Source organism: Siphateles boraxobius, unplaced genomic scaffold, assembly GCF_051911475.1.
Source record: "Siphateles boraxobius isolate OS27281-9 unplaced genomic scaffold, OSU_SipBor_1 49, whole genome shotgun sequence".
Taxonomy (NCBI): domain Eukaryota; kingdom Metazoa; phylum Chordata; class Actinopteri; order Cypriniformes; family Leuciscidae; genus Siphateles; species Siphateles boraxobius.
In genome coordinates, this window is record NW_027509130.1 from 6,190,417 (window position 1) to 6,217,142 (window position 26,726).

The following is a 26,726-nucleotide window of genomic DNA, read 5'->3' on the forward strand; positions in this document are numbered from 1 at the left end:
ATGGACTACTACATTTAATCTCATTTATTAAACTTGAACTGGTTTGAATAATGACATACTGTCTTCTGTACAGCTGCTAATACCTGAACTATTGTCTGTTTAGAGCCGCTTTACAGCAGAATTTGAATTTATTATCATCATATTTGTAGTTTGCATAATTGATTCTGTTATTTTCCTGTTTATCACAGTGAAACTGCTTTTGAAACTATCTGTATTGTATATAACGCTATGAAGGTGACTTGACTGCATTATGAAAAAGCAGTAAGATTAAAATCATAAATGATTTCTCTTAAAGATCTTAAATGTTTCTCCTGGATAGCAATGAGATTAAATAGGAAAGCACATGGCGACTTCTACTGAAAACTCGTGAAAGGCTCCCGCGAAACCTCTGAGCAATAAAATGTGACTCTGGGATGTAAGCGAGGAGGTAAAACATGGTGTCAGGCGTGGTACAGTAAACGATAAGCCCTGGCAGGACAGCGGGTCTCTAGGTTTATTCTAGACAGAGCGGTCGTGTGCTTTTACAGAAAACCCGTCTTTCTGTTACCCAACACACACACACACACAGCAGGCTTCCTAGCGCAGTTGTCAAAGGACACAATCTGACACACATTGACTTTTCAAATGCTTACTGACATTTGTCCGGAACAATTCAAGAACTCATTTTTCTCAAACTGGTGGCATTTGGAACAAAATCAAAACAAAAGACTAAAACAAAGCTTGTTTCGGGAGTTCGAAACAGCCTTTGAACTACCATTGGTCAGTGCCGATTACGTAACAGGTGGGCGTGGCTCTGAGGCTCCGCCTTCTTGGCCGTGGAAATCTTCCGCGGATCATTTCTTCCGTTCTGTCCGTCGATGTCAGATGTGAGACTGAAGAGCTGCTTTATAGTAGAAATTAAAGTTGCACTTCTACTCAAACGTGACACTGTTAATACTGTAAAAGCCCGTTGAAGAACGAGAACTATTACGATAACAAAGATATAATAATAAAAAACATTCTAAATTTCAATGGATAGCAGAGTCTAGAACAGAACTATAACGATAATGACACAGTAGAACAATATTGGCAGAATCACTTTTCTATTTTTTTCTCTCCATCTACTGAATGATAAAAACACCGACAGCTAATCAGAATCCATTCTGCTTTAAAGAGCTCGAGCATTTAAAGCGGCAGATGACAAAACTGCAGCATGCGTAGAATAAACACGTTAGCGTTCTTGGAGTGAACAGGCCTTAAAGTTTCTTGCTTTAAAACAATCTATTGCACAAAATTGTATATAAATAAACGTCAAGTGACTTGACTGGAGTGCTGAATCACAGAACTGGTGCAAAAATACCCATATAATCAGATGCTTTCTTAACTGATGTTTTCTCACCGCTGTCATTTTTGTTGTATGCTTATTTTGTTATTGAGAGGAAAAGCCCGCTACATATTTACATATCTAAACGTCGTTCTCAGAAGCGTCGTGATGTCAACAACCAGTCTTACCGCTGCAAAGATATTTGCAATCGAAAATCGAAAAAAGAACATCACAGGGTATCAGGGCATTTCTAAAGCTTATATGGTTATGTGAAGAATAAACATCTAATTGGAAGCTTTATTTTGAGGAGAAAAGGTGCCGCTCTTTCTTATGTTTGACCTTTCTAGATGTGCAATTATATCTAAAGAAGTAGAAAGTCAGGAAAACCGTGTCCCTAGAGAGGAGGCCCGGAGCAGGGGAGAGTGTCCGGGAGGCCCCTGGGGGTCTGGAGATGCTGGGATATGCTTATTCATGCAGGAGAAAGACATCACTGCCAAACTACAAGCCTTTCATCCTGACCACAACCATTCAGTGCAGATAATCGAATCAGACAGGGGGAGAAAAGAGAGAGAATGTTTTAAAACCAACTCAGAAGAAGCTTTTCAGTAGATGTTTGTGCTTAATGATAGGTGTACTAAAATATATGGAGGTACAAGAACAAAAAAGTATGCCATAGAGTGTCTGATGCATATTGCGCACAGAACTGGGAAGAGCTTTCTCCAATCTGATTGGTTGGCTTGAGAGTCAGAGGTTTATATCAGTCCAGCAAGTTGATATATGTCGTGTTTACATGTTCACAGACAGACTTCTGAGGGTCATCACAGCAAATCTTTGAGTTTCGGATGAGCAAAGAATGTGCAACATGCATTCGCTAAAATAATGCAAATACATTATTTATTATTATTAATACATAGATATTTTGACCAACAGCATGATTGCCAGTGAGATATTACTTTGGAGTTATTGCAGTTCAATAACAAGACGTTTATATTTAATAACTCATGTCTTAGACACAATATTCAGACACAAACTGTTAATTTTTTGTCTGTAATCGTGTCACTGAGTAACATTGCAATTGAGTTTTCATTTTAGTTAGTTTTAGTATATTTCATTAGTTTTTTTTTTAAATGTCTATATTGTTCTCATTTATTTTTAATAAATTTTTTTGTTGTTATTTTAGTACTTTAAATTTCTTCAAAGTACTTCAATTAAATAAAATGATAAATGATGCGTTTTTAAGTTTGCGTTTATTTCAAGTGACAGAAGTGTTTATTGCAGGCGACGAATATGGTTTTGGTTTTAAATGTAGCTAACAAAATAACCCTATCACAAACAAAGTGAAGTGACACTAAAAGTGAAATATGCCAGAACCAAAAAAAAAAAAAAAAAAAACATCAGCACAGATGAAAGTAATGTTTTTTTTTAGAGCTAAAGAAACTAAATATATAATACCCTTTATATATATAACTTATAACACAATTGGTTATTTGGCATGTTTTTAAAGGTGATCTTGAATGAAATTTGGAGATTAGAAATCTGGTGTGGATATCGAAATGAGCCACTCCTAGACAACATGTAAAACAATGGAAGCACTGGCTGGTTTTACATGTCAATCAGACAATGAATGGGTGGTTATTGGTGAGAAAAAGCTGTAATATACCGGACTTTACGCTGACTGTCAAACATCTTTCATGATCGCCATATATGACACCTGTCTATCCCAGGTTGCATCAGTGTTCACCATGACGTCTCTGTGATTTCCCGCTCCTCTGAGGTCAGAATGTTGTCGCAAATTCTATTCGGAACTTTGGCGACGAGTGTTGAATATTTGAAGCGTTGCCACGGCGCTCTCCTGTAAACACAATCAAAACAGGAAGAGGCCTTTGTCAGATTCTACATTACAGTCATATGAGGTATTCTTGAGTTAATCCCTCCTGCACATCTCAAGACAAAGATGATCCGGGCAATTTAGACCACAGAGACTTTATGAATGATATGAGGGTGATTTACAGTAACCAGAGATGTTGAGGCAGTGCGGTGCGTTGGCGTGATGTTAGAGATTTAGAGCAGATCCAGGAAGGCCGCGCTCAGATTGGCTGACGGACGGGCGATGTCACGGCGTGCATATATGCGCGTTGTTTCCGTGGGAACAGCAGAGAGCTCTTGTTGCTGAGTAAACCTCATTAGGGGAAGTGTGTAACAGGATGCATGAGAGAGAGTGTGTGTGTGTGTGTGTGTGAGCCAACAGACAGCTGCACGAAAAAAGATCTTCAAGAGACTTTCACACTTTCACCAACTAACAGTCACTGGCGATGTTCAAAAAGAGCAAACTACCTACCATGCATGTTCATTCACACTATTTCTGCAGAATAGCCTATTCTTTGGGCTGTGTGCAAACTCCTGTGTGTATATGTAAACACTTGGACGACTAACTACATTATTCAAAATGTGCACTCAATGCATTCAACTTGAACAAATACGAAGGTGTAGCAATGCGATTTTTAACTGCAAATTCATTTTTGGTCATCCAATATGACAAGAAAACATAAAAAAGCAATATTACAATTTCTGAATGAAACCTATAACATAATAAGAGCAGGTGACAGCAGAAAAAATACTACGGTTTTAAAAAATTTATCCATTTGAGGTGATTCCTAATCCGAGTATCACTATTCCTATTAATTAATAAAACTAGTAATTTTAACAAACCCCTAAACCTATACAAAAATCAGAGTAATTCAACTCTAGTTATTAAAGTCCCTCTGTAGTCAATAATTGTATCCGTTAAAACTCATATTTGATCACCGAAATTACATATATAAGCATATTTTCCTGCCTCATGCCTTAAAGTAGCTTGAATGTAACTCTACACTCTTGCCTTGTTTTATACACGGTTCTATGAATATGCAAATGAGCCCCGCCTCCACTCACTCACAGCAGCTCAGAAATCCAGCCGTTGACGATCACACGTTGATCTGATTGGTTACAATGTAGTTGTGACATCAGAAACACCAGCGATTTTAAAACCGTGTTTTTGAGACTGTCTTTGGTTCACTGCAGTTTTAAGGACAAAATACTCAGCAAATGTGTTGACTTAAGAATTTGGACACATGGTTTGTCTTATAAAAACACCATATAGATATATAAACAACAACAAAAATTCAAGCACCACTCAGAGCACCATAGCAGTAAGTTAGTATGCCATTGTAAACAAAGCCCAGATGTTTTTAACATGTACACGCAGGCATATTAGGCTATTCTATGTAAATCCTCCTCACCATTGATCTTATCAGTCAGCTATGTCATTGTCCTCTCTGACAGGTGATAGTGCAGATGACATAAAAATAGAACCTTCTGAAACGAATATCTGATTAATATCTTTATTAAACAAAGTCCATTCTCTGTGTACATTGGAAACTACCTTCCCTTTCCTGATTTCTATGTAAAAGGACGTCTTTGACGATGCGCTGCATCCCTTTAAAATGACACATCAAGTTTTTTTAAAAGCGTTTTTTTTCTTCTTTTAGCGGCGCTTCGCAATTTTTAAAAAGTAAAAATGTGTTCTGTGTTAATTGCCAACAATTTAACACCTTACCTGAAGTGGGGCCTGAAACACATGAAGAAGATGCGGAAACTCAACGCAAGACATAAGCTCGTTGATAGGATAAAAACAAGTCCTCCTGGGAAGTTTATATTTATGAGGTGGGAAGTTGTGTTTACAGCATCAGGTGCGCATTCAAGTCACTTTCATCGGAGTAAGATATGCGGTGCACCTTCTTTTTAAAGGGGTAGTTGATTATGATTTCATTTTTTTAACTTTAGTTAGAGTGTAATGTTGCTGTTTGAGCATAAACAACATCTGCAAAGTTACGACGCTCAAAGTTCAAAGCAAATGGAGATATTTTCTTTTACAGAAAAATCGCTTTTTAAACTACAACAAACGGCTTATAAGGACTACATTCCTACCGGGTTAGTGACATCACTAACCCTAAAATTTACATAAACCCCACCCCCGGGAACACATTTATAGATTATCATGACAGAATATGCTAATCAATGACTTTGTCCGGCTCCGGTTTGAACATAAAAAGGCTAACAGTTTCTGAAATTTTCAATGTGTGTCTGTGTGAGGTAATAGAAGCTGCACACAAACACACACACACACTCACAGGAGCTCTTGAAGGTCCGCCCTCTGTGCTGGGAGCAGCAGCTCATTTGCATTTAAAGGGACACACAAAAACTACGTTTTTGCTCACCCTCAAAGAGTGACATGTTAAAGCATGTCATAAACATGCTTTAACATGTCACTAAAAGTTTTAGGCAATAAAAAGGGTTTTAAAGGAACACTCCACTGTTTTTTGAAATAGGGCTTATTCACCGTCTCCCCTACATTAAGATAGTTGGGCAAAAGCATTTTTGTCTAAGTGCATGCATTGTCTTAGTTTGGCAGTACCGACGCTAGCTTAGCTTAGCATTATAAATAAAATCCTATGTTGTCAGGTAGCATGTCTGAGTAAAAGTGATACAATTATTATTATTTTTTTAACTAATTACTTCTTGTGGCCTGCGTATTCACAACGAGTACAACTAGCAATGCAGATTAAGATTAGGCGATTTCCTAGGCAGATATTGACTTGGGACTATATTGGGGGGAAGCACAGACGAAGCACTGCTACTTGGGCGCAGAGATATCACGCAACACCTGAAATCCGTCAACATACTGACGTGACCTGCACAATCGCTTTTGGATTGTGTTGAGTTTGAGAAGTTACAGCTACAGTTACAGCAAACATGGTAATTGCCTGCATAGCAAAAGGTTGTGAGAACAAGCAAAGGACATACACTCACACCACCAGTTCATGTTGGCTCTCATCCTCACGTCCTCCGTCTGTTTAGCGATCGCAACCTCCTCCTGTCGTTCTATATCCAAAGCATGCAGCCCCTCTTCTGAAATTCTCTGGTTCGTAGAGATATGGTTCTGGATCTTGACTGTCTGAGAAGTCACCTTTTTCATCTCTCGCAACATCCGCCATGTTCATCGCAATTCACTATGTCTACTGTAGGAAAAATAGCTAGCTACTATTCAAGCAGGTATGTTGACAGAAATTGGGGGATTTCCATAGGGGATTTCAGTATGAATTCAGCGCAATATGACTGCGCCCAAGGAACTTAGCAGTGCTTCGCCTGTGATTCGCCCTAATATAGTCCCAAGTCAATATCTGCCTAGGAAATCGCCTAGTCTTAATCTGAATTGCTATTTGTACTAGTTGTGAATACGCAGGCCACAAGAAGTAATTCGTTTATTTTTATTTTTTATTTTTATCACTTTTACACATGACATGCTACCTGACAACATAGGATTCCATTCATTATGCTAAGCTTAGACAGCGTCAGCACTGCCAAAAGTAAGACAATGCATGCACTAAGACAAAAATGCTTTTGCCCACCTATCTTAATGTAGGGGAGACGGTGAATAAGCCCCATTTCAAAAAACGGTGGAGTGTTCCTTTAACATGCTAAACGAAATATCTGTAGGGTATTTTGAGCTAAAACTTCCAGGGGACATCAGAGACTTATTTGACATCTTGTGAAAATGGCATTATACCACCCATTTAACTACACAAGGTTTTTAAACTCTACTTCTAGAAAATGAACAAAGTGTGTGTTTTTAAAATGTTTTTAATTAATTTATAAAGGCAATGTAAACTTTCTTGTTACATTATATTTTATAAATTAGAATGCTATTATAATTTTTGCAAGCAATTAGCTTATTTTGATGTAAATAAAAAAGCCTCACAATGTCTCTGTTAAATCTACCTATAAGCAGGGTTGGAAATTAACTTTTCACTTTCATTTTCTCTGATTTTCTTGTCATAACCAACGTGTCTTATGAACACAGTTATAGCAGCCAGAGAAAAACTAATGTTACTTGTCAAGGGTCAAGAGCCCAACTAAAGAAAACACTGATCACCATCATGGTAACCTCAAATGAAACAATAAATCATCAACATCTAAACCTCTGTTAATTCTCAGACAGAACTATAGATGTATGACAGAAATAAAGTCAGTCTGGTTAGTAATAAGTTAAGCTGGTAATGCTGTTTGTGGAGTGTTTGTTGTTTAATCCTCTGATGCGATCTTGAGAGATTTAATGTTTTTTTATCAAGGCTGTGGCTGAAGTCAGTTGTAGTTCTTGTGTTTCTGTTCGTCTCATTTTTGTTGTTTCTCTAAATGACAATCCCAGACACTTCACATTTGATGTTATTTCATTTAAACAGGTATGTTTCTTCTCAGTTTTTGCAATCAGTTATGCACATTTGGTTTATGTTACATCATATATTGTTTAATGAATGTTTATGGCATTATTTGGAGTTGTGTGTGTGTCACCATGATGGTGTTTTGTATTTGTGGGTATGACACTGTGCACCTTCTATATGTTAAAAAGTGCCTCAGCATGTGGAAAACTAATGGTGATGGACTTTGAATCATGTGGTTTTCTATTTTACCGCCTGTATTATTGTGGTGGTTATCAGTATATTACAAAGGTATAAAACAGATTTTAATACTTTAGTGAAATTGAATGAAATCGTTTATCAGTTAATGAAATATAGCCTAAGGGTTTTCCTGTAAAAACTAAAAGGTTACTACTGTATTTTTTTACGGTAAAATACTGGCAACCAAGTTTTTTTTTTTTCCCGTAAATTTCACTTTTTTTCTTTCTTTTTTTTTTTTTACATTTTTGCCCGTAAATAAGTCCTGTAAAATTCCATGTGAAGGCAGCATTAAAGAAAATCCTGAGCTTCCCCTCGTGAATACGATCTTTCCGACATTACTTAAATGCAACAGTAGTTTAAATTGGAAATATCATACTAGTCTTGGTATTTCTACCATATAAAGATTTAACCCATGCTAGTATGCTGTTAACAACAGTACTCTGTGTGGATGTTTGTATGTTGTGTATGTGCTTGTTGTAAACGGTTCTCAAGAATAAAAATAGATAGCACAAACAAATTGTGTAAAGTAGTATGTTTTTTAATGAGTCTATAGCCTATTATAGCTCATTTCCAGTACTGAATAAAACAAAAAATTCTCTAACTTCATCTGCTATGCTTATATTCACATATTTCCATGCATTCTGGGCCTGCTGTTTGAAACAACCTTGCATCCTACAATGCTGTCTCGGTAGGCAGCTCTCTAGGTTTTGAAATGGACTTATAAAAAGTTCACTGGGTGTGTTTTTTTATATTAAACGATCAAAAGTGACTTGTGTAAGAAAAATGTCAACAGTACGTCAGTGTGAAGGGGGGCATGGAAGCACTCAAGTAGATTTAGAGCTGTTCTTGCTCAGGTTGTGGATTCTTTGCACTATTTTTGGAGATGGAAAAGTCAAGGACATCACAGTTTGGAAAAACAACTCTTTGGTAAACACTCAGTGTTTATCTGCTCAATCCTCCCCAAACAGCGCCCAGAGAATGAATTTCCAGTTTCATTAGTGTTGAGTTCTGTGATGTCATGATGGTTGACAATTCCTGGATGCTGATTGGTCAGTTTACATGTCATAGCCCTTTTGTCTAAATCACTTTGATTAATAAAATTATGTTTGAGTTAAACGTTTCTGTTAAGCCGTTCTAAAGCTCATGTGATTTCGGTCTTCTTGGTTCACCGGGACTAACGCAGACACACACGGCCCACAAAGAAATGCTGAATATATTTGAATAAAACCAATATTTTTTTCTGACTAATCTGACTATCCTTTGAAAGGAAAGGAAAAGATGATTCATCCGTTTGTCTTTCGCTTCATTTATCTCATAATGCGATTTGCAAAGAGGGAATTTGCCGGGTAAAACCAACCCTCTGAAGCTGATTGTTGTAGTAATATCTCTGATAGAGAGGGAAATACTGTCGGTGGCCTGGATCATTGATGTCCGGCAGATGCTAGCAGCAGTAGTGATACTGGTAGAGTACTTAACCTCACAGCCAGTACTCGTGTGTCTGATGCATTTGTACAGAACGGCATCTGGACAACAAGGTATCATCAGACTGATTGATAGAAGTAAATGCAATCAGGATCTCTTGATAAATTCCTCTTGTTTTTGAATATTTCTCCATTCTCAACTTCCTTCTGAATTCTTGGTTGTGCACTTTGGAGAGAAAAAAAAAAACATTAAGCACAGAGAGAAAACACTATGAGCATCCAACACTTCGCGCATACATTTTGTCCTGTAGATGGTCTCGCTTTAACCTCGCGCACGAACAGATCCGTTTCCTCGCTAGAGAAGCGTTCAGTTTTTCCGTTTGTAAATGCCTCCATGTAAATAGTGAATCCGCCATGGCGTGAACGCAACTGGCTTTCAAAGGGAATGGGAGATGAGACTCTGATTGGTTTATTGCACGTTATGCCCAAAACACACCCATTACTCATTAAGAGAATAGGGACAACCCTTAAAGACCATGCGCCGGGAGCGCCGACCATTTTTCCCGTCGTTAAACTAGCAAAAGTGGATTCGGATTCGACCAAAGTGCACTTGCGCCCTGCGCTTTAGACCATGAGCTTAGATCCTTAAAATAAACCCCTTAGACTGCAGATTGCATACACTCACATATACTATTTATAAGAAAAAAATATTCATCAATATACAGATATTGTACAGTGTTCAGAGCAGTGAACCTTTGAGTCCAGCTGAGCTGTCAGTGTTTAATGCAGCTGCGTGATCCAGTGACCCGAAGGAAACCCTCTGTGCCGCTGACCTTTATAATCTGTCCTTTCAGCTTTATAAAACACAGAAAGAGTCAAAACATCCAGCTGCAGGTCTGCAGGAACACAAGAGCCACAAAACCACAAGAACAATGTCATGATTTATTTACAGAGCAAACAGTAACGTTCACATTATCGTCATAAAGCCACACCTGAATTTACTTGTTGGATGTGGTGACTTCCTGTCCTGAATTTCAGCTTTTTGTAATTTTTTTATGTACGGAGCATGAATATAAAGAGTCATTGGATATTCATTCATGTTTTTTATTGCAGAGAATTGTAAACTAAATAGAGTTTCAAGAGTAGCCTGGTAATACCAAACTCTGCTACTTCGCTTTGCTTCATAGACAGAGTCTGGAATGGCATCATTGAAAAGTGTTTTCTTTATCGCGCTTGTGCCAGCTCAGCCGCATCGAACTTCCACTGTAAACACGTATGATGCGAAAACGAAACCATCGAGCGAAATACCGGAGTGAACATGGCTGACCGAGTTTTGCTGCCTGATCCTCCATGAGTGCAACCAAGGGGGACACAATCACAACTGTCGCCTTGCCGGCCTTTGGCCTCCCCAGTTTCGGTAATATTTGATCAATTAAACTTTTACCAAAAACCTGTCGGGAGTAGGGCCACAACATCACCTCCATTCAAAATGTTTACCAAACACTCTTCTTGTGTCTCCATATCTGCGGTCGTTTTCGATTTCCACAATCTTAAACTCGGCGCTTAGCGTCTACGTCACGGCTCTCAGCCCGCCCTCTGTCCGTTGATTGGTCGGCTGTTTTCAGGCCGGAAGAAAACTGAGAGACATGTCGATGTCTCAGACTAAGTACAGAAGCGAAATGAAATTGAGCGGAAGTACGAAGTCTGGCGTAGTCAGGGTATTTCAATAATAGAGATGCTGATGCATTTATAAGACAGTTTTATACACAACGTACTTATAGGCCACATGCACACTGGAGCTAAACTCTGTTGTCAATACACTATTTAGTGCTTAATCCTGTACTGTTCACACACAGTTCAGTCATTTACAAGATGACAACTGTAATTCTGCAACTGAGAGTGAGAACCACATTTACATAAATTCTACACAGTGTGTGAGGAACCGATATCAACAAACTAGTTAATGACGCATTTAAACGTGAACATAGAGAACATAACTTATAAAATAACTTGTAAGAATTTATAATTTATTAAATAATTTAGAGAACTTATTACAGAAATTAGAGACCTTAAAACTTATAAAAGAACTTAGAGAAAAATTAACTTATAATAATAGAACTTACAGAGACCTTAAACTTATAAAAGAACTTAAAGAACATATTACTTATAAAATAACTTTTAAATAAATTTATAACAGAACTTACAAAGACCTTAAAACTTATAAAATAACTTAGAGAACAGAGAACTTATAAAATAACTTTTAAATTAACTTAGAACTTACAGAGACCTTAAAACTTATAAAATAACATAACTAACATAACTAGAAGATAACTTATACAATAACTAGTAGAGAACTTATAACTTATAAAATAACTTCTAAAAAAAGTAACTTATAATAGAAGTTACAGAGACCATAAACTTATAAAAGTACTTAAAGAACATATAACTTATTAAATAACTTTTAAAGTAACATAACAGAACTTAGAGACCTTACAACTTAAAAAATAACTTATAGAGAACATAATAACATAAGTAGAGAACTTATAACTTATAGAAAAATTAACTTATAATAGAACTTACAGAGACCTTAAAACTTATAAAATAACTTATAGAAAAATTAACTTATAATATAACTTACAGAGACCTTAAAACTTATAAAATAACTTAGAGAACATATTAATAACTAGTAGAGAACTTATAACTTGTAAAATAACTTATAGAAAAATTAACTTATAACAACACTTACAGAGACCTTAAACGTTATAAAAGAACTTAGATAACTTATAAAAAAAGTATAGAGAACTTTAAAACTAAGAGGACATATAAAAGAACTTATAGAGTACTTAACTTATAAAATAATTATAGATAAACTTAAAATAACTTAAAAGAACCTAAAAAAATAACTTAGAGTTCCTTCATAATAATCCTTTATTATATAACTTTAACTTATAGAGAACATATAAAATAACTTATAAAGATATAAAATAATTTAGAACTTATAAAAGAATGTAAAGAGAACCTATAATGTTTAAAACCACATTTATCATGGAAATAATGTTTCCTTGCTTTCTCTCTCTTTGATTATTCCAAAGGTCTCACTAAATAACTTGAGGAAAACTCAAACTCAAAGAGAGCATGCTGTTGGACTCGAAGAGAGCATTTCGTTCATGACACACAGATGTTCTAATCCAGAGATTAGACGAGTCTGGTTCATTCATGAGGTTTGCGGCTTCCCTGAGCTTGATAAGCACGCAAGCAGCTTTTTATAGCTCGAAAAGGAAATTAAACATGCCATCAGTGTTTGTTTTAGGGCACATCAGTTTTAAACCCATTTCTGAGAAATCTCTGCCCAGAGGTTAACAAGGATGCATTTATCCACTGCAATACAGATGTCTGTCAAGTTGCACAAAAAAACAAACCAAAAAAAAAAAGTTTCACCACAAATATATTGGCACAACACTAGATTCAGCAATGCTCTCACTATCTCACTGCTTTTAATTCTCTTGCCCCAAACTGAAGCCGCTTCATTGGAAACCACTTATGCCCAGCTCAAATCTCCTGCACACAGGTGTAGGGCAGCTGTATCCATGTGACATTCTGTCTATCATGCTGAAACTACAACACAATCTACAGCAAGAGCTTCCTGGAAAACAGAAACTGTTGACAACAGCTCCACTGAGACCCAAATATAGTCAAAACACACCACAGTGAAGAAGGAATTAGACTGCTCATGTCTAAGACCCAGAATACACCTGTGTGAGGCAGGAGGACATCTGCTCGAGAGAGAGAGAGAGAGAGAGAGAGAGAGAGAGAGAGAGAGAGAGAGAGAGAGAGAGAGAGAGAGAGAGAGAGAGAGAGAGAGAGAGAGAGAGAGAGAGAGAGAGAGAGAGAGAGAGACATCTGCTCGACAGAGAGAGAGAGAGAGAAAGAGGGACTTTTTTTTACAAAAAGCTGTCAGTGGGATGGTACTCTTTAAAATGGTTTTAATAACATTTAGGTACTATTATGCACACTTTAGGTACAAAGGTGTACCTTTTGAAAGAGTACAGCCCCAGTGACAGCTTTTATGAGAGTGTATGAAAAGCAGCAAAAAGCCAAACAAAAAAAAAAATTTAAGAAAGAAATTAAACAAGGGGAAGCAAAGAAAATATAATGCTGAGACAAAAATAAAAACAGCAAAAGAGAAACAAAAAACAACAAAATAGAACAAAGAAAAACTATAAATAAAAGAGAAATAAAATGGATAAACAATGTAAAGCAAAAAACTAGGTACAAAAGCTAAAGAAAAGAGGCAAAAATTAGACAAAACACACAAGAAGAATACAAAATTAAAAGACAAAAAACAACCCCAAAGATAAGAAATTGATAAAAAGAAATTGACTGAAAAGAAAGTGATAAATAAATGTAGCAAAAAATGAAGAGAGAAAAATAAGAACAAAATAAAAGTAAAAAAAAAAATAGGGTTATGAAAACTAGCAAATCAAAGTCAGGGAAAGAAAAAAAGAAAAGAAAATGATCAAAAAGAAATTAAAAGCAGCAATGAAACTAAGAAACGAAAATAAACTAAGAGAAAGGAAACAAAATGAAAGAAAAAAATACAACTAAAGTATTTTAACTAACAAATACAAGACTTAAAAAACAAAATAGAACAGCCAACAAAATGAAAAAGATAAATTAAATATTAAAAAGGCAAATTCAAATAACAACAAGTGAAGCAAAATGTAAAATAATTGACACTGAAAGCTGAAAAAGAAAGGAGTAAAACACAATGCAGTTTTGACGATCTTTACAGTAACAGCTGCCCTCTGTGTGACCCTACAGTGGCGTTGACCTCTGACCCTCAGCAGAAAACACCAATTCATCACTGCATGTGCAACGACTCCACTCGGAGACCCTGCGTTCAGCTGTCAGACCTCGAGGAACTCGTTTATGACCGATGTGTGTGTGTGTGTGTGTGTGTTTCAGACGTAAAATTATGGCCTGGAGCTTCCAGAAGTCGCTGTTAATCCAGCGCTAAGACGGAAGGATAGGAGTTTGTACAGGAGTTTGGCAATACATTCCCATTAGTGTCTAATTAAAGTCTGGAATCGCAGATGTCTCCACTCGCACGCTTATTGATTAGAAACTCCACACAAACAAACCTGCGATATCTGCTTACTAGAATAGCTGGCCTGGCAGTGAGAAGGTTTATGTTGGTCTGATAACAGATGGCTAAACATTAAACTTGCTTCGAAGAGCGGAAAATCTCGGTTTATGCCATGTCATGTAGAAACGGATCTGACTACAAGCAAAGAACGGGACGATGATCTTACTAAAGGGTGTGCAATCTTAAAATCCCCCTGCAGTCAATAATTGTATCCCTTAAAACTCATCTTAAATGACAATTAAGTTAAAATATCATTGAAACATTTTTTCCTTGAAAAAAATTCTTTATGCCTTAAAATTGTTTGAATGTGACTCTACACCCTTGCCTCATGCAAATGAGCCCCGCCTCCCCTCACTCACAGCAGCTCAGAGATCCACTCGTTGACGATCACACGTTGATCTGATTGGTTACAAGTTTGTGACGTCAGAAACACCAGCGATTTCAAAGCGTGTTTTTGAGACTGTATTTGGTTCACTGCAGTTTTAAGCAGAAAATACTCAGCAATGGTGTCGACTTATGAATTTACACATGGTTTGTCTTAAAGCATATTAAAAACACCACATAGACGTATAAACAACATTTAAATCTGGATTTTCACAACAGGGGGGCTTGAAGTGAAACAACATGAAGTGGTATTAATAACCTATTTTACTTCCTTAAATGATTAGTTCACTCCAGAATAAAAATTTCCCAATAATTTGCTCTCCCCCATGTCATCCGAGATGTTCATGTCTTTCTTTCTTCAATCGAAAAGAAATTAAAGTCCCTGCAAAGTCAAAATGAAGTATGTGTTCTGAGTTTGTCATATCACAGAAAAATGTGTTATTAGCCACCCAGCCAAATTTGAATGATAAAAATAGCCGGGAAGTACATAAAATAAGCTATCAAAATCTTGAAAAAATTTGCAGTAGTCTCTGCTCTCAAACGCTGGGGGCGTGTCCGCTGGCTGCGCTGAAGCCACGCCCACTCGCGGTAAAGCTGTCATTGCCACACTCCACTGTCACGACCCGATAAAGCCGGAATGGATGCTCCTAGCAGCTTATTAGGTTAATTATAACATAAGCGCACAAGACAACTTACACTCATTGGTGGGCACGCACTGCCGATGATGGCACCAGTTGTCGGCGCGACGGGAGGATAAAGGCCGAGGCGGGAGATAGTCGTTCGGCCCCATTCACCAGTAACAGCGGATTGTCAATGAATCCCAGTTATCTCCGACGAAAGTTTATAAAACTATCCCGTGTAAAATTATCACTACAGAGGCGGGTTTTGGTGGTGATCCTCAGCTCTCTATCAAGGTGGCTCTTCACAAAATTAATCCACCTCTTCTTGATGTGATCGTATTTTGTAAATTTAAATAAGGACACCGATCTGTTGTGTAAGTGATCGCATCCAGGTAGTGCGCATTTCCGTGACGAAGACATAGCTAACTAGCGAACTGTAAGCTGTAGTAACTAATAATACTGACAGTAACTCGCGATTGAGCGGCAAACTGATGCGAATGTGCTCTATTTATATTGTTAGGGGAGCGGTCTGCCTCAGGCACTCCAGTGCATCATCAGGTAGGGGCGATTTTTCCCAAAAAATCCGGAAAATAGCAATCAGGTTAAAAACTGTTTAACGGTCTAGCTCCACAATTCAGTACTTCACAGTTCACAGTCTTTGTAATATGTTTAAGCAATACATTTCTAACATTTCTAATGTGTTTAGAATTTTCTTTTTTTTTTATTACCTTTACAGGGACTTTAAGGTTTTCGAGGAAAACATTCCAGGAGTTTTCTCCATATAGTGACTTCAATGGGGTCCTGAGACATGTTTTGAGACATTCAATGAGACATGTTTGGGATATTCAGCAAAACTTGATTTTATATATTAAGACCAGATTGACTGGTGAAAAGTGGTTATTTTGTACCAGGATGGAGATGATTACTGAGGACTATACTCTTCTCCTGAAGCGATTCGGCTACTGAATAACATAATCCAATAGTTTGCTTGGCCTAGGATGACATCAGCCAAATACATACAAATAAAGTTGTCCAAGAAGTAAAGAAGCTATTCAATTTGTGCGAAACCTTTTCTTTTTTTAAATAGCCCATTAGGAACATACAATAAGTTAACTAGGTCAATTCTGATCTCATGTTGACTTAAAACTGATAAAGAAGAGGTATTTTGTACTCTGTGATACTTTCGCAACACTGACCTGTTTGCTTGAGAGGCCTGACATGTCAACTTATAACTCAAGCTGAAAACGTGAGTAATAAGCTGTCAACCAATGACGTAAACAATGGCTGTAAGAAAAAAAGTCTTTCACAAACACCAAGAGCTAAAATTAGAAGGCATTCTGCAAGTTATTGCGTTATAACTTCCGCAAAAGTTATTGCGAGAATACAACACTGGCATTGTGTTCATAAGGTGAGGAAACAAAAAACACACCTCAGTCTGTTTTCCATCTGGTTGAGTTTAGTTTGGCCGTTTGACGTGATGTTTCCGTTTGGACACTTGTTTCATGAGTTCAGGCTCCTCATGCCAAAATAGTAGATGTTAAAGGTGCACTATGTAAGATTTTTGCAGTAAAATATCCAAAAACCACTAGGCCAGTGTTAGATATTTTGTTTAGGGGCCGGTTTAACAAAGCTATTTTAGACCGGTCTATTGTGTTAGAGAAGTCTAAAATTTGCTCATAGACTATTCTAATGCAAGTTAGACTGTTTCGCAAAAATAAAGACTGACTTAATTTAGACCAAAAAAATGAGACGCCTTACCCCAGGCTAACTTAGGTCTAAGACTCTGTTACCTTGGCAACCAGCAGTAACAAACAGTTACATTACAAACAGCCAAAAGAAAAGGGAAAATGGCTCATTGTGGTTTGCTGACGATGTTATGGAGAGAGCTATGAGAAGGGAAAGGGTTTTTATCATATTTCCTCTTAAATATTTCTTTTTTGGCATCTTGTACCATGTTTTTGTATATTTTCTGTACGTCTTTAACGCTCTGCTCTACGGTCGGATTAACGCTGTAGTGGCGAGCAGGACGAGGACACACCGGTCTCGCATCTCTCATGGAGGAGCGGAAGCATTAAAGGAGGAGCGGAAGCATTAAAGGAGGAGCGACGACGCTGAAGATCGAGACCGGTGCGTCTCACAGGTGACGTTCATTATCACTCACGCAACCGGCCTCGCGCCGGTCTCTCAAGGCTCTCGTCCTGGTCCTGCTCGCCACAGTTGTTAACTGTCGTAGCAATCTTTTTCCAAATTAAACATTTCTTCTTGTTACTACATTCTCTGCTAAATTTCCCAAGTCCTTGTAACTGTTATACTCCTCCAACAAACACATATTTTCCGCTGGGGTAAACTGCACTAAGCGGTTGAATGCGCTTACTCGATCCGCCATGTTTTTTTTTTTGAAAAGTGTCTTATTTTACCCAGAATGCATTGCAGTATAGTCCTACTTAAGATAGTCAGAGTCTTAAGTGCTTTGTGCAACAGTATGATTTAGATGTCTATCTGAAGTCTGACTATCTACTAAATCTAAGTCATAGTCAAAGTCTATCTTTGTGAAACCGGCCCCAGTTGATTTCTTATAATATCCCAAATGTTCCCAGCTATTTGTAAATCGTGAGAAAACAGCGATTTCAACAAAAGAAACGGGACGTGTGAGCAGGTGTGAGGGAGTCGCCAGTCAATGACGTCATGTCCGTGTTACCCTCGGTTACGGCTTTTACTGCAGTAAAAACCATGGCAACAGTCTCGTGGACAAATGCAGAAGTTGTAGCTGTAGAGTCTATCAAGCAACTAGCATGTGTCTCGCAGTCGCTATGGAACACAATTATTCTTTACCGTTTGCAGCTGGTTCTGTCGACCAAGACAAGTCCCATAAACGGAAATGTCAACCAAATGACCCAAGAAGATTTTGGGACAAGAAGAGAAATAAAACCAGGATGAACAACGGTGTGGCATTTCCTAAATGGAGAGAACTTCGTGACAAACTTCAACTGGACAGACGCCGATATTGCATTTAATAGACAGGTGAGTGATTGGTTGGATTCCTTTACTGACAGAAAAGTTGAAAACACAGAAGACAGTGTTAGTCTTATTGTCTGAATGTCTCGTTGTATATGAATCAAGCTAAGCCGTTGTTGTTGTTGTTTTGAATGTACGCCCTCAAGCGGCGGAAAAGTTACATAGTGCAGCTTTTAATGGGTCAAAACATGATAAAATCACATCTTAAGAGTCACAATATGCTCTTTATGACTAAGTGATTGTGAGCGACATGGAGACATTTATCATTACCATATATGAAAAATGGAGCTTCAGGATGATTTTGATGAAGTTTGGTTTGCAGAAAGTCCATCTAAAATGGGTCCAAATAACCTGCAAAAGCACAAAAAGTTCACAAATAAATGACAATTCTGTCATCATTTTTTCACCCTCATGTCATTCCCTTTCCACATTAGCTTTTTTTCTTCTTCTGTAAATAAAATGTTAGAGCTTCTGTTTTTCATACGCCCAAAGTAGATGGAAAAAATATAATTCAATAATCCATTTAAGTGAGAGCTCAATTACACCATATAAGAAAAAAATCATGCTTTGATAAATCATAATGATACAAGTAGAAATAACGAGATGCCAAAATTATGGAAAAAAGCTAAAGTATGATATTTAAAAGTCATATTTATGATGACATGTTGAAATTATGAGGAACTGACAAATTAAGTAAAATTTACGAGATGGAAAAAAATGTAATGATACATTCTTATGTCTTTTTATCTTATAATATCTTTTTATGTATTCATTTTGAAATTTTATGTCATAGTTATGACTGTCATACATGTCTTCTCTCATAATTTCAATTAATGTCATTAATTGTAGGCATTTTTATATCATAATTATGATCTACTATGTGGTGGAAAAACTTGCATCTGTTCCTCACGCAAAGTTATAATAAAGTTGGAATAAATATTCACTATGATAACAAGGAGAACAGTCCTGCCAAACGTCATTTGGTTTTCACAGAGGAAATTACACACTCTCTCCGTAAACTCGCTTCTCCTGCTGTCGTTACGCCAGCATTACTGGACGAGAAAGCCGACAGACACCGAATAGTGAGAAATGCATTCATTTACATCCTGGAGTCTGATAGAAAGAGGTCAATTTAATTGCAGATTTGCTCCAGCACACATCTGCTGCTCTAGAGCGCCTCCACGAGGGAGTCTGAGGACCCGTCTGTCCCATCTGACCCAAGAACAACACACAAACACACTTATCCCAAACACACCACCTGCGTCCAGTGCAAAACAACAGCAGACAGAGCTAAAAACAGGTGGAAGTTAGCACTAGCTGATCCTAACCAAGCTAACCTGAGTCTCTTTCATAATGTAATCTCCTCGCGGGCCCGAATGCCACAGAATTCCACACTCCAAACACAAAAGAGATTGTTGTTCGGCTTTGTGATCTCAAAATAAGGATCACAAGGGATCAATCAATGAGCCATCCGCTGAAAATAGCTGATAAACACTGGAGCGATTGTCAGCGGCTGTGATTGTTGAGCGTGTGTTGTTGTGGCACGTACACGGTCTCGACCGCATCAGGCTTCAATATGCGGATGAGAACTACGACTAAACATCGCCATTTATTAGCATTTTCATAGGGAATTATTCACCCTCACTTGGCAGTTGCTCAATAAATCATTGTCATGAAATTTTGGTTTGTGGAAACTGGAAGCAGCTTTCTTGACTTTGAGAGAAATCTAATCCTACCATGACCGAAAAACCTTGATATTACCACGGTACTTTATTAAAATGCAAGCTTTTGAAAACGGGTTTTAAAATGCAAGTTTTTGAAAACAGTACTGTTATCGTTTTCATGTAAAACTACAAAAAGACTTAAAAAAAATAAGTTGACGTAATGCACGTGTATGTTCAGTCTATAGGAGCGTAGTATTTCTTTACAAAGTGACATAGCCAACTACTGGCCTGGCATCAATAACACAGTGTTTTTAGTCGTTTTCGTTATCCGTGTGAACGGGGATCGTTTTGACAACATCTGTGCACGAAAAATGCAAAGGAAAAACTTTTCCGTTTTTAGTACATCGCTGATATGTGACCTAAAAAACCCAAATTCTCCAATACCACAATATATCTTCATGTAAGTGAAAACCTCATGTGTATCCTCCTTGACAGTCAAATTTATTGACCTCAAATTCTAAAGTGTTTTCAAAAACAACAACAAAACTTTAGTATTACAATGGTACCATGTTCAAATTACCTTAGTATTTTGGTAGCATGATTCTTTTTGACCAAGTAAGGGTACGTTTACACGACAACGATATGCTTAAAACGGAGACGTTTTTCCTTCGAGTTTTCCGCATACGGACGACACCCTTGTCAAAACGATCCCCATTCACACGGATCCGCGAAAACGACCGAAAACGCTGTGTTCTGCTGCCAAGCCATTAGATGGCGATGAAACACTATAGACTGAATATGTAATACGCATGTGCATGATGTCATCATCTTCAGAAATTCGCGTTCTTGTAGATTACACTGAGACCGTTTTCAAAAACTTGCACTTTGAAACCGGTTTTCAAAACTTTTCGTTTACAGGCACCCAAAACGCTGTTGTCATGTAAACGAATATCCAAAAACGCATAAAAGGTTTTACGTTTTTAGTTGAAAATGGAGTCGTGTGAACAGCCCCTAATTATGAAAATGGTACATTTCCATTCCACACACACACACACCATAGCACCTTTTTGAAGATGTAAATATATAACCTCGGCTACAGAGATGGAGACTAACTAAATTTAGTGACCCAGACTACTGAAAAAGTTTGGCCAAACAGCCAAAGAAGCTTGTTAGCAAAACAACAGCGAGATAATCAGATTGTGGCTAATCCCTCACTGCCCTCTGTGTCAGGGGTCAGAAACAGGGTTGTGGGCTAGCAGAGGATCTAGATTAGTGTCAGGATAAAATAGCTCTCAAAGCACCACAAGATGATCTAGAGGGGTCTGGAACGAGCTTATCGCTAACAGGAAAGAGACTATATTTAGCTACAATTAAAGCAACATATTGAAAAAGTTTATTATCGAAAGTTTCACAATAAGACATTGTTTTGTTTTAGAGCAGCTTTACAGAAAATCATAATGCTAATGTTAATACTATCATAATATCTTCGTGCCTTACAGTATAATTTAACTATATATATAATGTATATAGTAAAGCTTTATTTCAGTAGGCTATACTGTATGTATGTGTGTAAAATTGGATGTACTGACTATCCAACTTTATACAGAGCTGTGCGATGCGACAATTTAAACGATCAAGCAGATTTGTTATATTGCTTTACCTTATACTGTGAATATATACTTATATCCAGCAAATAAAGCTGTGATAAAACGATAATATGTAAAGTTGGCTATAGTAGTTGTAGGTTGCATAAACTCATATTCTCAGTATTTCAAAACAATAAAATAATCATGAACCTATAATGAATCAAAATGTAATGAATTTTATATATTTGTATTCCCTCCTTTTTGGATTTCATTTCAGTGCACTTTTTTTGTACCCAGTAAGCATGAATTCACCCTTTTACCAAATATGAGCACTTTTCAAGTCAAACATATTGCATTGTGGGTAGGCTACTCTGTTGCATACTTGCTCATTGTGGCAAATGTAGTATTGATCTTCTGTTCCACATGCCCTGGAAATCTGCATAAAGAAATCATATGAGAAGTATATGTTATTCCAAAAGCTAACAATTTTAGATGATTCATAATCCATACTTAAAAGTTCCTCTTTTACAACTGCTAAGCAAAACATCTCAAAGCAAAAATGTTTGCATGCAAACTGTCCGATGCCTGTCTGGCTTTTCTTTCAATATGTGGCCTGAGACATCCAGTAATTTCTGCATCAGATGTGAGTTTGTCACAAGGTCCTGCTTTATTTAGAGGAGACGCGTTTGAAAAGGTGTGTTGTAGACGGATGCTAGCGTCTGACACACACACACAAAGACAATCTCAGGTTCCGCAACTCTCATCAGCATCACTCAGCTCCCGGTCGCCATGACAACTCATCCCACGTCTGTGTGCCAGTGAGATGTGTTCATTAGAGCCTTAATTTACCTCCCACAGTCTCGCGCTCTATCAGATAGAGTTACCTGTGATCTGCTGCTGCCTTTTCCTGCTGTCTGAGGATATCATGAAGAATATCAAGAACATTTCATGCTAAACTCAAATAATTTCCATTCACTTTACTAGGGTTTTCACCTATGGTTTTCACATTGCGGGTAACGGTCTCGTATTCAGAATACGATCACATTACCGAAAAAAGGTCCATTGTCAGAAGAGTAGCAATGAATAAGGCACAGCTCACAAGGAAATCACTTTCACAAGCAGCTTTCTGTCGACTAACTAGGCGAATTCGAACTTTAAATTTAGCGAAATCCGCGTGTGGAACTAGTTCAGCCTCACGCGAAACCTTCGAACGCGCAGATTCGCCCGCGAAATGTTCCCGCGCATGTGTAAAAGTGACCGCACCTTAACTCTCATTAAGGGGATTTCATCAAAACTGACCTGAAATCTTAATCACATTAAACATCATCATGATCTACTAGAGCCAGATAAACACAAAACCATTATTTTATTCGAATGCAATATCATTTTAAGTTACTAAAACCTTTCGGCCGTTAAAGCAAATCTCAGGCTGAATAAACAAGACGCCATTTTGCATGTTCAAATTCAGCACTAAAAGAGGTCAAAACTCAACCGAGAGGACGAGCCCCTCAGGAGGGTTGTACAGGTCAATCAAATCATCTTTAATAAAAGTGCTCTTAAGAGCTCGTATTCTCTCGAGATTCACCTTATGAAAAGAGGCTAAAGGTTAAACTATTTTCGGCGGGTTTTAAGAAAAATCTAGACCAGATTACCAATACAGCAGGTTAAGATCATCTGTAGGACGACAGGACTTGAAATGGACCTTTTTTCATACACAATATCAGAAGCCATTTGAGTTCTGCTGCCACATACAGCCAATGAACGCTTACACACCAGCGCCACACAGTGGTGAGCTGAGAAATTACCATCTAGATAGTTTAATTGTCTTCAGCAGGCATCTCATAGATAAATCTGAAAATTGATTATGGATTTCACATCTTACCTTAGTGAGAAGACGACCATTATTTTGGGACTAACTAAATTCAACTAAAATTGCTTCCATTTAATTTTGCAAGTACTGTTGAGAAAACTATATTGCTTTTAAAAAACAGAGGTTAGAATGAAACTGCAACATAATTGAATATTTGAACTAGTTTTTCAATTAGTGTTAGTGATCTTAATTAGCATCAACTTCACTAATGTAAGTTAATGTTTGAGGATTAGAAAATATGTGACATCACTGTGGTGCTATCGGTGCAACAAGCCAGAAAAATCTTGGCCTAAAATGAACAATGCATCATAATTCCCACATGAACAATATGCAGCACAACTGTTCACAAAGTTTTCAACACTGATAATAATCAGAAATGTGTCTTGATCATCAAATCATCATAATATAATATTTCTGAAGGATCAAGTGACATTGAATGATGCTGAAAATTTAGCTTTGATTGCAGGAATAAATTACATTTTAAAATATATTGCAATAGAAAACCGTTATTTGAAATGGCAATATTTCAATATTAATATCTTACTGTATATTTGATCAAATAAATGCTGCATTGAGAGCATGAGACTTATTTCAAAAACATAAATTGTTAGTCCCAAACTTTGTATTCACCCCTACAAACAATTTAAAATCACCAATATATATATATATATATATGACATGTCAATGTATGAAAAGACTAATTTGATCAAAGAAAAGACCATAACATCATCAGCGTAAGGTTTTAAATTAATTTATAAAAAAAAAGCATTGACCCACTGAAGCAGAACAAACATCAATCATATTTTTTTTTTTTGCTTTTGTTTGAAACATAATCAGTCAGACTCAACGGCCTGACCGGAATCAAATCATTAAGCAGACACAATCGGCCTACACCAATACAGCCCAAAAACAAAAAGGGAACAAAACAAAGAAAACGGGGGAAAAAGTAAACAAAAGGAGTCTAATCAAGTGCAGATCTGGTCCGATTCAAAGCAGGTTCTTGTGTTTTTTTTCTTCTGGATTACGTTTAAATCGCCGGATCAGGTATGTTTGTCTAGTCCGTTACATGCAAGCTGGATGAAAACAGTTCAACTACACATGGAAATGACACGTCCGCTCGAGCATCTGTGCATGTATGAAAATATGTCAGTGTAACAAAGGCGGTTTTGCTCAGATTTAAAAATAAACAAAGGAAAACACATAGGAAGGAAATACTCCATTAATACATTTTTCTCCATCTTAGAAAAGAAACTACGCTTAGTTTCACAGAGCAGAAAAGAGACGGGCGTCCCAAATCCTCTTCTGCTCGTATGCTGCTGCTTATATATATCGTTATTGTTATTATTACTTTTTAAAACGTCTCTATAAATGAAAACACACCCAGATCCTACGCTCCACGTATGAACGACAAAATACTGCATATTATCCACTACGACAATTGCAGGGGATTGTGGGTGATGCTGTCAGGCTAGCTGCCGAAAGTTTCGGAATATGTGATGTGTTTCGGAATATTTTGATCCCTTTGGCTGAAGACAGTCTCCACATACAGCCCTAGAATGCACTATTAAAAAAAGGAAAAAAGAAAACAACATCAACCTATTTGTGGTTCATGGTGTGTAATTCCATTCCAGGACATCCTCTTGGCCTTTCCCCCTCCACAATCTGATTGCCAAACTTTGGAATGTTGGATGGAAGCCCGTGTTCCGCTGTCAGAGATCCAGATTCCACAAGCGGGAGTTCTGGAATTCTCAGTCTACTGTGAACAACGCAAGGGTTCCGGAGGTTCTAGAATCTTTCGGGTTCCGACGGTCCGCAGAGGATCAACATCTGCACATCCGGAGGGCATCGCATGTCGCAAAACATCCAGGAAAGAGTGCTTTTTTTTTTTTTTTTTTAAAGATGCTTCCAATTTTGGCTGCGAGATGCTAAATATCACCGTGACTCCCAAGAGCAGAATCCTAGCCAATCAAACGCCTCCGATCGGACAACATCTGCAGGGTCTGTGAAAGTCTGTAATAAAATGCCCAGTTACGGACCAGATGGCAGTTGCTCTTGTGTTTCGGGGGTAAGAGTTCTTGTTCAATCAGGCTCGAGTCATAAAACGGAAAACAGGCAGCTGGTTGCTGCGAAAAAACATCATATTACAACAGTAACGGACGCTATTTTATGCGTTTGGTTTTCTTTTTTTTGACATTAGAATTTATTTTTGCTTCACTTGAAAAGGTTAACAGCGGTTGTCCAGCGTGAAAGCCTCCAGTTTTGGCACCATGAGCTGGATGGAAGAGAAACCGTGATGAGAGGAAAAGAAAAAGGAAAAAAAGAAAAACAGAAGGAGGGAAAGTGGTGGTGTATAATGCGTGACTAGTTGTGGTTGCCGTGCTGGTTGGTGGAGTCTGTGTCCGCGGCGGTCCCGTTCGGGTCAGAGGCGATTTTCTGTTCTTCGTCCTCGGTTTTCAATCGTTTGCTCTCCGGCGGCTCACTTGCTTTTTCACCGTTCTGCCTCTTCGTGGGGAGAGAGGCGGACGCCGAGGCGTGAGTGGCCAACATGTGTAACGGACTCGACACTGAAGACAAGCAGAAAGAGACATTTAACATAAGATTCCCTCCCAAGTCTTAAAGTGCATACAGTAAGGAGTTAGGATAACCCGTTTAAACAGGATTAAATGTTTTCAAAACAAACAGAAAGAGACATTTAACATAAGATTCTTAAGTCGTCTTAAGGTGCATTCACACCATGTTGTAATAACGAGATTTCAACCTGTGTAAAGTGTTCACATCCTCATAGAGCTCGTAATTACAACTTGTAAGCTATATATATTTTCAAAATGACCGTAATGGCGTGAACGCAATATTAGGTTGGACACGGTTGAATACAGTAGGGAAAAAAAATGCATATAATAAAGTGCATATAATCATCCAGAGGTAGGATAACACAAATAAGCAGACTTGCCATTTGCCATTTAAATAGAATTAAATGTTTTCCTTCGCCCAGTCAAACAATATTTTGAAGCAAATTCATCTATCACTTAGCAGAAACTTGTCAAATTAGACCATTATTAACATGGACAGGATGTGTGACCCCCTCATCACTATTAAATATATATGCACATATGCGTGAAAGTGAACAACAACAAAACCAACAAAGAAAAAATGTTGTATTTAAAGTCCCCGTGTGGTTTTTAATGTTTATATGTCTGTGTTTTTAATATGCTTTAAGACAAAC

General features: G+C 37.6%; 2 protein-coding genes across 7 annotated transcripts in view; one reads left to right on the top strand and one right to left on the bottom strand.

Annotated features, from left to right (window-relative positions):
* The window catches only part of LOC143710998 (MIF4G domain-containing protein B), a 1,123,636-nt gene that overhangs the window by 28,431 nt on the left and 1,068,479 nt on the right, over nucleotides 1-26,726 (top strand). The window lies entirely within an intron of this gene.
* foxk2b (forkhead box K2b) overlaps nucleotides 24,239-26,726 on the bottom strand; it is a 54,351-nt gene continuing 51,863 nt past the window's right edge. For all 5 annotated transcript variants that reach the window (XM_077202232.1, XM_077202231.1, XM_077202233.1 and 2 more), the window contains one exon: nucleotides 24,239-26,067. In XM_077202232.1, the coding sequence (XP_077058347.1) occupies nucleotides 25,865-26,067 (203 nt within the window). In that variant the 3' untranslated portion in view covers nucleotides 24,239-25,864. The remainder of the gene's footprint in view (nucleotides 26,068-26,726) is intronic.